The sequence below is a fragment of the Phragmites australis genome, chromosome 7 (genome assembly GCF_958298935.1).
Source record: "Phragmites australis chromosome 7, lpPhrAust1.1, whole genome shotgun sequence".
Taxonomy (NCBI): domain Eukaryota; kingdom Viridiplantae; phylum Streptophyta; class Magnoliopsida; order Poales; family Poaceae; genus Phragmites; species Phragmites australis.
This window is the reverse complement of record NC_084927.1, coordinates 36,267,234-36,279,858: the sequence shown is the minus strand read 5'-3', so window position 1 is coordinate 36,279,858 and position 12,625 is coordinate 36,267,234. Positions and strand designations below refer to the sequence as shown.

The window sequence follows — 12,625 nt, the reverse complement described above, 5'->3', positions numbered from 1 at the left end:
ACTGTCAGGCGAATCTCCCGCCGATCGCGCGATGTCAGCGATTGCCAGGCGTATTTTCCTCGATCTGCACGGCAACCGCGCGTGCCGCCCGTATGGTTATCATACCCTTCGGAAGTTGTGTGGACACGCGTCCACTCATTTTCCCGTTGGAACATACTTGAGGTCTAGGTCCGCAAGGGCCACCCCTCGAAAGCTTGCCACATGGCGTCCGCGCCAGCCTTGGCCTCGGTCGCGACGAAGGGCCCATTCGCAGTCACCGTCCCATCGGCTACCAACGGGCCCGGGGGCTACTGTCGGTGTATTTAGAACCAGGGGTCCCTAAGTCCCGAGGCCAGGCCGGCCATCCACCACATATCACCACCCTGCAAGGTAGGTAGAAGCGAAGTCCCGGGAGAAGGTGCTCGGGGCCGCCGCTTCTGGTTCCCGAGCACCCTAGTTCCCCGATGATCCGCAGAGCCCAAATACCAAGAAGGAAGTGCTCGGGAGAGCCCCCGAGGACTCGGTTCCCCGAAGGTTCGCGCAAGATCATTCAACGACCCGAAGGGTCCCGTCGTCAGGGTGTCATCCAGTCAAAGGCCCAATGCCGCATTTAATAGGCACGCGTGGTCTGACATCCTGACATCCTGACATTCTCAGCTGCCCACGCCCCAGTGTCAGACCCTGCCATGCACGGGCAGGGGGCCGTGGGTCCATTAAATGCACGGGTCCCGTCCCGTTTCATCCAGGTGCCTCGGGATAACGTTGCCAGAATCGAAGCGCTCCGCCTGCCACCCTGCCCTGGCAGAAGAACAAGACAGGGTGGGCGCACTGGGCACCTCTGAGGCTGCCCGGTGGGCCCCTTTTAGGGCGCCCCGAGGCTTCCGCAGCGGCTGGTGGTCGAATGCGCGCCGCCTTTCTCCACCGCCCCTGTCACTTCGCCAAGATGAAATGATTACGCCCTTCTCCGTGGCACCTTGGCATTCGCGTCCCCTCTTTCCCATTCAGGATATGTTGATGTCGGCGCGCCTATAAAAGGAAAGGATGGAGAACACTAAAAAGGGAGAGCAAAAAAAGAGCCCCCGACCACAAGACGGCCAAGAGACCAGACAACCAACAATCTCCGGCGAACCAGGCCAAAGATAGATCGACAGACACTCGAACCAGCTCAAGTTAAGCTAGAACAGAAGAGCCTCAAGCTCTTTGTAAACAGTTCTCCCCTTAGAACCAGATATCTCCTTGAAGAATCCCCTTCAAGGATAAATATAGCGCTCATACAGGAGTAGGGTGTTACGCCTCCGTGCGGCCCGAACCTGTCTAAAACCCGGCGTACCCACTTTTCCTTGCATTAGGGTGATCGTCTCCCACCAGCCATCGTATTTATTTCCATTCCCGATTTTTTCCCACATAAGCTTTTCCAGGATCATCCCCCCGGCCGAATCTCTAAAAAGGGGGTCTCTCGGGATCCCTGCGACAGGAGTTCACTCTCCGACAGTGGTGCAAGCTTAGCTTTCCATTTATAGGGCGTGGAGCTGGCAAATGGTTACGACACCGACAAATAACAGTGCGAGCAACCTCTGTGCAGCAAACTAAGATCTGTTAATTTATTTTACTTACTTTTCTTTTGCTATGAGGGGGACTGAAAATTGGAATGGAAATTGGTGGTACTATGAGTATGATGGTCTTAGAAACAACACGCATCTTAACTGCTTAACGCACCATGCAATTGCTCGTGATTTGATCTCAGGAGAAAGTGGTAACTCGTGTCGAGTCTAGAACTTAAACTCTGGTAGTCAGAATCCCAATCAATTAAATAATTAAACTACATTATTATTATTTTGCCCTGAGAAGGTGACGGAGCTTGACCAAAGGGTTAAGGTGGCTGATCTTGGCGAGCACTCGCTCTTTCTAGGGCGGTTCCCGGGGATCAAGAGGAGTCATGTGCTTGTAATATGACCAAAACTATTGGATTGCCATGTTCGATCTGTCAAAGAAGTTCCTTACCCGGAGGAGCAAAGACGAGCAGGATTTCAGTTCAAGAACTGTAAAACAGTGCAACAACTGAATTCAAGCTATACGGCGTCGAACACCGAAAGTTATACCAGACATATTTTCTAGTAGATACGATAATTTTCTTATGAGCTGATGGAAACACTAATAAAGGTGCAGTACTCGCTTTCTAATTCCCAATATCACATGTCAGCATGCAACCAAGCAAACAGACATGCTGTCACATGGAAAAAGACAGATTAACATCGCGTTAATGTTCGGCGTAAAGCAGCAAAGTATTTACAAGCTAGCTCATTATTAATAAACACCGCGTTCGAAAAGAAGACATTATCTGAATACTGCACCAAATTCAGGAGCACCAATACAAAAGTACCCCGAAAATACTTATTCCAACGAGACCATGGTTGCAGATCCAGATTAAACAGCTAGCAACATCAAAATTGCAGACCATGGTTGCAACTTCAAACACACATTCGCGCCTAGAGCTTGAGGAAAACAAACTCTTCGATGGCTGGAATCTCCCCAATCTTTGTCAGTGTGCTCTTCCTTGGTTCCTCATCAACACCAATCGCCATGACAGCATGCTTGCGAGGAGCAATTCTACCGACACTCATGAAACTGACATTAACATTCTCCTCGCCCAAGACACTTCCTACTGATCCAATCATACCAGGTTGATCGACCTGCCTGCAAAGGATCAGGCTTCCTTCCAAGCTCACATCCACCTGAAATGCTCCAACCTTCGTTAGATGAGGGACACCATCCTTCACCTTTCCCTCCACAGTGATCTCTCCACCCTGGGATATCGCACTGGGAAATTTGGACTCAACATTGGCGATCTGAACTTGTATGTATTCAATAGGCGTCTCAGGTGAGCCATCCAACAAGATTCTCTCCTCAGTGATGCGAACTCCCCTCTGCTTTGCGGTGAAGTCGGCATTCACTAGATTGACAAAAACACTGGAGATTGGTTCAATCAACCCCTTGGTGATCATTGCACGGAGCAGTCTAGTGTCAAGATCATCAGGAGCCCGTGCAGACGCATAGGTCACCTTCACAGACTTGATACCACCACCACCAGCCACTAGTTGCACAGCCAGGCGCCCAAGCTTTTCTGCAAGCACAACAAAAGGTGCAAGCTCTGACAGCACCTGCATGAAACATAAGATGTAGCGTATCAAATTTCAGGAGGAATTAGTAGGATTAAGCAGAGAACAGAAGATCCATACCTCAGCAGGAACCATTGGCGCGTTGACTGCGGATGCTGCAAGTTCCCCTTTCAGAGCTCCAATGACAGCTTCAGCTATTTCAATAGCCACTCCTTCCTATGAAACTTGAGATGTTCAGCAATTTGACAGCTAGGATACAACCTGGATGGACATTTCTGAGCTAATTCACCATACCTGTGCTTCCACTGTGCTGGCACCAAGGTGTGGTGTTACAGTAACATTCTCGTGCAGCACCAACTTGTCGTCAGGTGCTGGGGGCTCTTTAGTGAACACATCAAGAGCAGCCTAGTACATGACATTAAAAAATATAAACATGATTCTGGGAAAACAGTTTAGAAATATTTCACTAAATTTCATTAGAGTATGAAATGGGACGAGGATGTAAATGAAGATAACTAAACAAACCTGTGCAACTATTCCTGAATCAAGAGCCCTGACTAGAGCTTCTTCATCAATTACACCACCACGTGCAACATTTATAATCCGAACTCCCTTCTTCATCTTAGAGAATGCTTCATCGTTGAGCATCTTGTTTGTTGCAGGGGTAAGAGGCATGTGCAATGAGATAAAGTCTGCAGTTGTCATAGCCTCTTCCATGCTAACTAGCTCAACTCCAATTGCGCGAGCCCGATCAGCAGAAGCATATGGATCATGTGCAATGACATGCATTCCTAAACCCTTAACACGGCGTGCAACTTCTGACCCGACCTTTCCAAATCCAAGAATGGCAAGAGTTTTTCCAACTAGAGATACACCAACATACTTGTTGCGCTGCCATTTACCTATACAAGATTCAAGTCAGCAAATGAGCTTGACAAACAGTATTGCTGGATAAACATCAGGCACTGTACTTTCCCAAGCAATTCACAAAAACAGAATATATATATATATATATATATATATATATTTATTTCTGAAGTGAAAAGTAACAATTACAACTTCAGCAATGTGTTGCCTAAACCCTGAACATAGTACTGTTGCTACTATTAATTAATAGACACATATAATTGAAAGTGAAAAAATGGGTATCATCAAATCATCTCTGTACTAGTTCAACAGATAACCTTCTCTGTGCATCTGACTTGAAACACATAACTAAAATACTGGGATTTATAGTTATTCTAAAAGCCTCATGTCCACTTTGTCCAATAAGAAACATACTTAATATGCCTGCACGATACTAGCTAGTGAAGACTGAGGAGTCTAGCGTCCATGCGAGATTCGTTAATTCTATAGGTCACAGATTTCAAGATAATGACAGAATCATGTCGATAGAGGCATCATTTTGAGAGTCGACGGTGCACTCACCAGCCTTGAGGGAGGCGTCAGCCTGCGCGACGTTCCTGGCCATGGCGGTGAGCAGCGCGACGCCATGCTCTGCGGCGGCGACGGTGTTCGCCGTGGGCGCGTTCACGACGAGGCACCCGTGCTCGGTGGCGGCGGCGAGGTCGACGTTGTCGATCCCGACGCCCGCGCGTCCCACCACGCGGAGCCTCCCTCCGGAGGCCTCGAACACGTCGCGCCCGACCTTGGTGCCCGAGCGCACGATGAGGGCGTCGCAGAGCGAGATCTTGGCGCGGAGCTCCTCGGGGGAGAGGCCGTAGGAGCAGTCAACGTTGGCGAACTCCCGCAGCAGCGCGAGCCCCGCGGCGCCGAGCTTCTCGGCGACGAGGACGGTCGGCTTCCCCGCGCCGGCGCCGGTGGCGGGCGCGTCGGGGGAGGCGGTCGACGCCGCGGGGGCGGCGGCCGCCACCGGGACGGAGAGGCGCGCGCGCTGGGCGTGGGCCCGCGCGCGGAGCGGGAGGCGGAGGACGGAGGGCGCGAGGGCGCGGCGGTGCGCCGGGGTGGGGGACGGGAGGAGGAGGCGGTGGTGGGTGGTGGCGGTGGTCGCGGACGGCGCCGCCATGGCGAGTTGGCTTCTCGGGCTCGAGTCGAGAGGGGTTTGGGGTTTTGGTTTGGAAACGGAGGGTGAGCTGTCGAGTCGTCTTGGTGTGATTTGATTTTAGTGTGGCCAAGTACTAGTAGTAGTGTAGTACTACTTATCAAGGTGAGATTGCGGGGAAATGGTCTTATTGGTGCCTACCTACCTACCTACCTACCTCGACGAGTCCGATTTGGTGACTTGAGCTTTGGGCAAAGGGGCAATTCCGCCTGCATTGTCTGTCCGGATGGGCTTGATCTATAGGTCGATGTCTAGATCTACTTAATTAGTTAAAATTGATTAAATTAAATTAGAGTGGATCTACAAATCGCTTCACAATCACGTCCGTTCAGTATCTCCTTTATATCTAACATGCTATTTGCTCTTATTTTTTCAACTTTGTGTGGTTGCTCTGTTTTTTTACTGAGCGTGCCATTTGCCCTGCTTCGTGCTGCCGTTTGAGCCTCCCGCATTAAATGGATTAAAAAAGAAAAAAAGATGGGAAATGGAGTGAGCAGGGCAAAAGACTGAAATGCCCTCTTGACTGTCTTGAATCCTTCTCTCTGTTCTGTTGCCTCGTTCTTCTCTCCTCGTTCGTTCCTCTCCTCTCCAACCCCAAATCACCGAAGATTTGGAATCGGAAACTTGAATTGCAATGTTGACCATTCCCATGTTTGTGAGCTTTTCTTTTTCTGCTGCCCAAGCAGATCCACATGTTTTTGAGTATTTTGTTCTTTTTTCAACAAGTATACAACTACGTGTAAAGACACAATAATCTTTTGGGCCCTGACTTAACATCGCCAACCATACTTCACAAGATATGGGCAATGTCAGTGCTCAGTTTGAAAGAACAAGGGCAATGGTGCAGAGTTTAAAAAAGCAAGGGCAGATGAGCAATTAGGGATCGAACTTGGGTTGGGTCAAACACGCAAATCACCCTTGGGCAAAATGACAAGTTGTATTTGCATCAGGTAGGCTGCTGGGTTACTCCTTATTAGACGGATCCAGGTTTGAACGGCAGTTGTCAGGGGATTATCACCAGGTGGGGTGGCAAAAAATATCTTTGTCGTTCGACTGTTCTAATTTCTAAATATCACATCTTGTAAAGACACGTTAGGCAGTTATGAGACTTTTGGTTCGTAGTTTTCTTTAAACCGGTGAACGAGTTGCATTTGGTTTAGCCTGTCGGTTACCACTTCAGTCAGGCATTTCACTGGCTGGACTACACAGGTAGTGATTTGAGTTTGAACCGTAATACTCGAAGGACAAGAAGTAGTGAGCACCAGATTGATTCTAGAGATCTGCCGTTTGTGCACGGGTGTGTCACGCTGCCGAGATTCTGCCCTGTCTGCGTACAAAGGACTCGCAATTTGCCAGCCTTCTTTATGGCAAAGCAATGGCAGGTGGTCCCTCTGCAAGATGTCGCCAGTCTAGTCCCTCGGTTCAGTGTTCCCGTGGGCCTACAGTTCAAAAGAAAAGATGTGCCCGTGGGCGTAGCGCGAGGAACACGCGCAGGCGCGGAGGCGCCTCACGGCACGGCAGTGGCCACTGGCCAGTGGACTGACCTGTGCATAGTGATCAGGCGCGGTTGGTGGCAGACTCACAGCGGTGATGGCACTGCGGCAGCTGATGTGGGAGCGGGACTGCCGAAGCAAGTTGCCGAGGCCAAGGCGGACTTGAATTCGTTGCGAGTTGCGAGCGCCGTTGGAAGACGGAAATCCGACGGACTCTGGACTGAATCCAGCAGCGAGTGCTCCTGGTTGAGTGCACATGCTGGCATGCATGGAGAGCTGTACTGAACCAAAAGTATGAAGTGTGCTTGTTGTCTGCATTCGCTCGCCACCGAAGGGATGACGTCACTCTCGACCAACTTGCAGTTAACTTTTCATCTTGGTCCAACAGCAAAACGCTCGCTGAACTGAAGAGATCAAGAGAACACCAAAGTTGAATAGGCACTAGTGAAATTAGGCTTGCAGGTGGGGCGGGGTTCTTCTACGAGCCCACCTAGCCGCCCCGCGGACTCGTCGTTTGTAGCGATGCGGCTCACCGGCCGGCCTGCCAAGCCCACCGACGAGAGCACAAGCCCGCAACGACTCGCAGCTTCGTTTTCTCACCGTCCCTCGCAACCTAGCGCTACCTTCAGTTGATCCTCGTAGCAGCTGCGGCGCCAGCATGAAGGAGCGTTGTCGTCCAGGCGCAACACCCACGAAACTAGGACGATGTTGAGAATGAAAGAGAAGAGACATCCGCTTAGTTTCAGAAGCCATATAACTTTTCACAATATTATTTCCCAGGGCATTACCATCACAATCATCATCCTTATTAGTGAACAACTACTAACCCACCAACACCCATGGCCCTGACTAAGAAGAAATCAACCACATGGCCATCGCAGGATGGCCACAGGCGCCACACGCACTTAGCTCCGCTCACTCCCAGATGCCGACCTCCATGAACCCGTCCTCGGTGGCACATCCCCTGAACATGCCGGTGCAGTTGAACCCGTACGCCACCTCGCCGCCCTTGGACACGGCGATGAGGCCCGCGAACCCCTCGTCCAGGCGCTCCTTGACGCAGTAGTCCACGGCCTCCTGCAGGGCGAGGCCCTTGTACTCCATCACGGCCGCCACGTCCCGCGCCAGCGTGGACCGGATGATGGCCTCGCCCTCGCCCGTGCACGACACCGCGCACACGTCGCACGCGTACGTGCCCGACCCGATCAGCGGCGAGTCGCCGATGCGGCCCGTCATCTTGTTCATCAGCCCGCCCGTGGAGGTAGCCGCGGCGCAGAAGCCGTTGGAGTCCACCACCGCGCAGCCCACCGTCTCCGGCGCGTAGATGCTGATGGGCAGCCCGTTCATCACCATGCCGTTGTGGTTCTCCGCGCCCGCCAGCGCGCTGCAGGTGTCCGTCCCCGTCAACGGAATCCGGTAATCAAACTGCGCGAGGAAAAACCATGATGAGTTCACTGGAGCAGATCAGTAGTTATTTACGAACAAAAGAATAGTCAGGTGACCAGACGAATGAACGAACCAGGATGCTGTTGGCCTCCTTGGCGAGCTTGAGCATGCCGACGTTGTCCTCGGTGATGAAGTAGCTATTGTCCACAGTCTCAAGGCCCTGCAAAAACATCAAGTTTGAAATCAGAATCAGGCTAAGCTAAGGCATTCCAAAAACTGTTTAATCCCCACTAATTAATCCTTGAAACGTTTTAGTTATTTTCTAATGGCGCCGCACCGGCGGCCGCGGCCGTCGATGATGCTGGACTCCATCTGGACGGTGCCGCAGCGGGTGAGCACGCGGAGCAGCAGCCTGAGTTGACGAAGGGGTCGGTCCAGAGGACGAGCTGGGGCCCGGTTGGCTAGCGGCTCCAGATGTGAGCACTGCCACCCAGATTCGATCCATTGTAGCTCTCAGCCGTGTAGCCACATTAAGACTAATACGTCCTCATCATTTACGAAGTCTTGGATGATTTCATCTGTCTTCTTAAGAATGTTATTATCTCTGTGTGTAATCTGTAGATCTAAATATGTACGCATGTGTGAGGGCCAGATGTAAGTTTGTAGGTATGTTCGGACACTATAAGAAGATGGGAGGCAAAAAAGAAGAAGATGGGGTCAGTCCAGTACAGTACAGCAGCACAAGATCTGCAGGATACGGTACGAATGGGATCTTGTTGTTGCGCATGACCTCGTGGACCACGCCAGGGGGACGGATTCGAATTCAAGGGTGGGACGGACAGCGACAAGTGGCCTGGTCCCGGCAGCGCGCGATGCGCCCGCGCCCGCCTGGATTCTGTGGTGCGCCTCGGCGGCTACCCCACACAAACAACACCCGCCATGCACAGGCGATGCACATGATTTCCTAGCAGAAACAGAGGGCCGCACAGGCGAGCAGAGGCTGTGCACAGGAACCATCCCGGGTTCATGAATCCTGACAACTTGACAAGCCGCCACAACTGTTTGACGCCGGGGCACACTTGTTTTAAGTGACAAGAATGTGAGGCCAGAGAAAGAAAGAAAAAGCAAGGAGGCAGCAAAGTGTTATTTTCTACATGGGACGAGGTAGAATTCCTAGACTCTGCTTCGAGTGAGCTGCCTGTTTCTGACTCTTAAAAAAAGGCTTTGGAGAGTTGTAGTGCTCATTATGTATTGGAGTACAAGTTTAAGTTGGAATGGCATGTAAATATCGTAGCAATGCTTCCTACAAATCGTGTAAATCATTGAAAAAAAGGTATGGTTTGGTGGGTGCAAGGCGGCTATTGACATCACGCGCCCATTGTTTTATTGACTTTTTCCCCTATTGTCCTCGACTTTAGAGGGTCTGCTTCGCATGTTCCACTTTACAAAATAGAAAAGTTTTGACATAAAAAATTCACTATGTCCAATTAAAACAAAAGATGCACATGCTTTGTGCAATAGGATTTTTTTTAGAAACGAATAGCACAGAATCGTGCTTTTACCACGTATAATTAAGCAACAAATGACAAACAAATTACGCCACAGGGTCTTTCAACTGACGTGAAAAGAACTCATTTATGGTCCACAGCTTCCTCCAATAACTAGAAATATATTTTTTAATAAAAGAAAAAACATTTATAAAACAAGCGGTAAATGGTAAAACAGAACAACTAAAAAAATACCGTATGCAACTATTAGGTTATGATGAGAAATGTAGCGTAGGGCTGTGTGCATGCAGGCAGACTTATTGCTTACCATGTTGACTTAAACAAACATCTATGTATTTTTCTACGAGACCACGTAATGACGTAAAGCTTGATAAGCATCGTCCACGTATGTCATGTTTACCCAAAATTAGGCATACAGGACGCAGCATGTTCACAAGAAACAAAATCGAACGAAAGGACAGACAAATTCTAAGTATTTTTCATATACCCTTTCCTAAAACCAACAAAAGAAAAGACGCAACTTTTCTACTTCTCATATACAAACTACGGTGAGAGTTATTCAGATCAAAAGCATGAGCCGAGAGTTGCCTTGTTGCAATGGAATCTTGCTGGATTTAGATCGCCAGCGCGCGAAGATTCACCTTTGCACGACACGGTCCTCCGGCCGCAAGACTGTTGCTACTCTGTTACCGTTCTCACTCGAAAAGTTCTAGCTGGACACATGGTTCCAGCCGGCTGTACCGCACCCGCGTCATCACGTGTGGAGAAAGCAGACAATTTTTAATTACCCTTTTCACAAAGATTTCGTGTCCGTTTACTGATCCGTCATTCTCTCACGACGTTCCAACCATTATGACAGGTCCACAGATTTATTTTCCGATTATTACGTTGCCAGATGTTTATTTCGGTAATGGAAACCATGCACAATCATGCAGGGAGAATTAACGAGCATGCGAGATTAATTAGGGAGATGTTAACGACAATTAGTTAGGCGGTTACCTGCTCACGGGCGAACTCCTCGGCGCCGTCGAAGGCGAGGTACGAGTGCGGGGACTTGTCCATGACGAGGCGCGCCAGAGAGACAGGGTTCTTGACGGTGGAGACGCCGGAGACGGCGCCGCACCGGCGGCCGCGGCCGTCCATGATGCTGGCCTCCATCTCGACGGTGCCGCGGCGGGTGAGCGCGGAGCCGCGGCCCGAGTTGAAGAAGGGGTCGGTCTCGAGCTCGCGCACCACGGCCTCGACCACGTCGAGTGCGGGGGAGCCGGCGCGGAGCGCGTCCACGCCGACCTGCAGGCACCGCGCCAGCACGCGCTTCGCCTCCTCCTGGCGGTGCTCCGGCAGGTTCGGGTCCACGCCAGCGCCGCCGTGGATGGCAATGGCCCAGCGAGCCATCTCGAGCTTGCCTAGGTGATTGGTTCTTCTCTGAGTGCCGCTACTTGCAAATTGTTCTCTTCTTCTCAGCTCCCGTGCAATGCGTGCAGTGCGGTTGAGGATGTGGGGATGGAAATGGTCGAAGGGGGGGCGCGGGGTATTTATAGGGGTCGGGAGGGTGGCCTGGGATTCTCCGGACGCGAGAGGGGATTTCGCTGCGCGATTTTGGGAATCTCGAGTCCGGGAGCGGCCGCCGACTGGGCCGCGGGCTGCCTTGTGGTCCGCGCGCGGATTCTCTGCGTTACTATATACAGGGTGGGAAAGCATCGGGATCCACTGCGATTGTATATAACTACAGTAGAGTGCATCACGGCCCTCTGGAGCCGTTGATTTCGGGACTAACCGTCCAGATCTTTGGCTACACTACTCATACAGCAAGTATGCTGCAGTGGGAAGGATGCACAGTAAGTTTGATCACGGTTTCCACAGTGATCTGTACAGTGCTACTGTAGAGAAGTGTAGCCTAATGCACATATTACTGTGACCCTTGCTACAGTTCTCTGCATTAGCCTCCGCGTTGCAGAGGATTATTTTTAATAGGTTGTTTGGAAATAGTTCCACGAATGTAGAATTGAATGCAAATCACCATTTTAACTTTTAAGCAATGCATTTAATAAAGCAAATAATGGAATTAATAAGTAAAATATGCAATTAAGCAAATGTATTATCTATTATATTATTATTGAGTGTTAAAAAAAGCTTTCGTATTTGCTCTCAAGGTCACAAAATAATAATAATCAGAAAAAAGATCTAGATCACTCATTATTATGAATATTTAATGATATAGATTAAACCAAAGTATTCATATCAAATACGATTAATGAATAGCAAAATTCGAAATTAAAAAATAGTAGTTTGATTTTCATACAGGTTGAAAAGCAAAATATCTAATTAAAGAGTCCAAATAAAATAAAATAAATAATAATTGAAATTAGGGTTGGAATTAAAAAAAAGAATCCATATCAAATATAGTATTAAAAATCAAAACATTATAAAAAATCTAAATAAAGAGCATATGTAAAATACAATTAATCAAATGTTATCGTGATAGAATATTACAACGATGCTAGTCATGCTATCAGCGTGGACCAGCTTGCTAGTTAGCATGGTAGGTAGATTTAATATCATAAGTGGGAACATACTACTATATATTTTCTTGTACTTCCCTTCAAGCGTAACTTAAAATTTTCCCTAACTCACATACTGATTTAACATTTCTCTTAAGAGAGAGCTAGTGATATTTGAAGCAAAATATATTAGAAGTCATGATAGCGGCTCAGTGTTTGAGGTCTACCTGTGTTGCACATATGAATTTACCCTATTTCGATTGCTGTCCAAATATAAAACTAGTGAATACTAGGAAATAATTAAAAATGTTGACGTCAAATTATTTTTTACTAAATGGTCAATACAAATTAACTATATCTTCAATCCAATTCTTCACGATATGCTTTTAAAACACAGTACATAAACATCTTACCGAAGTCTACGTTCAAAATTGACTAATGCTAATAAGCCGCTCCAATTGGCACTTGGCAGTCAGTAGCTGCAACAGACCGGAAGCCAGAGCACTCTACCAACCTGTGCGAGCAAAAACTCTTTTGGACATTTGGATTTGGGGGCTTTATCGGCGCAGAAGATCCGGGG

The 12,625-nt window shown here is 49.1% G+C and overlaps 2 protein-coding genes across 2 annotated transcripts; both read right to left on the bottom strand.

Annotated features, from left to right (window-relative positions):
• Positions 1 to 2,211: 2,211 nt before the first annotated feature.
• Positions 2,212 to 5,255, bottom strand: LOC133925122 (D-3-phosphoglycerate dehydrogenase 3, chloroplastic-like). Its single transcript, XM_062370969.1, has 5 exons — positions 4,524 to 5,255; positions 3,621 to 3,997; positions 3,390 to 3,500; positions 3,216 to 3,311; positions 2,212 to 3,137 (listed from the first exon to the last, which is right to left on the bottom strand). Exons 1-5 carry the CDS (start codon positions 5,119 to 5,121, stop codon positions 2,466 to 2,468), a joined length of 1,854 nt encoding a protein of 617 aa, XP_062226953.1. The 5' UTR covers positions 5,122 to 5,255; the 3' UTR covers positions 2,212 to 2,465.
• A 2,131-nt stretch (positions 5,256 to 7,386) lies between these two features.
• On the bottom strand, positions 7,387 to 11,064 carry LOC133925121 (probable isoaspartyl peptidase/L-asparaginase 2). The gene is made up of 3 exons (XM_062370968.1): positions 10,544 to 11,064; positions 8,170 to 8,256; positions 7,387 to 8,075 (listed from the first exon to the last, which is right to left on the bottom strand). Exons 1-3 carry the CDS (start codon positions 10,937 to 10,939, stop codon positions 7,566 to 7,568), a joined length of 993 nt encoding a protein of 330 aa, XP_062226952.1. The 5' UTR covers positions 10,940 to 11,064; the 3' UTR covers positions 7,387 to 7,565.
• Positions 11,065 to 12,625: the final 1,561 nt, after the last annotated feature.

Excerpts from the sequence above, each read along its gene's own strand:
- LOC133925121 (XM_062370968.1), bottom strand. The coding sequence starts at position 10,939 with ATGGCTCGCTGGGCCATTGCCATCCACGGCGGCGCTGGCGTGGACCCG. Across the intron at positions 8,257-10,543 it reads AGGAGTTCGCCCGTGAGCAG|GGCCTTGAGACTGTGGACAA; the intron begins GTAACCGCCTAA and ends ATGTTTTTGCAG. Across the intron at positions 8,076-8,169 it reads AGGAGGCCAACAGCATCCTG|TTTGATTACCGGATTCCGTT; the intron begins GTTCGTTCATTC and ends TTCCTCGCGCAG.
- LOC133925122 (XM_062370969.1), bottom strand. The coding sequence starts at position 5,121 with ATGGCGGCGCCGTCCGCGACCACCGCCACCACCCACCACCGCCTCCTC. Across the intron at positions 3,312-3,389 it reads CCAGCACAGTGGAAGCACAG|GAAGGAGTGGCTATTGAAAT; the intron begins GTATGGTGAATT and ends CAAGTTTCATAG. Across the intron at positions 3,138-3,215 it reads CGCCAATGGTTCCTGCTGAG|GTGCTGTCAGAGCTTGCACC; the intron begins GTATGGATCTTC and ends TGTTTCATGCAG.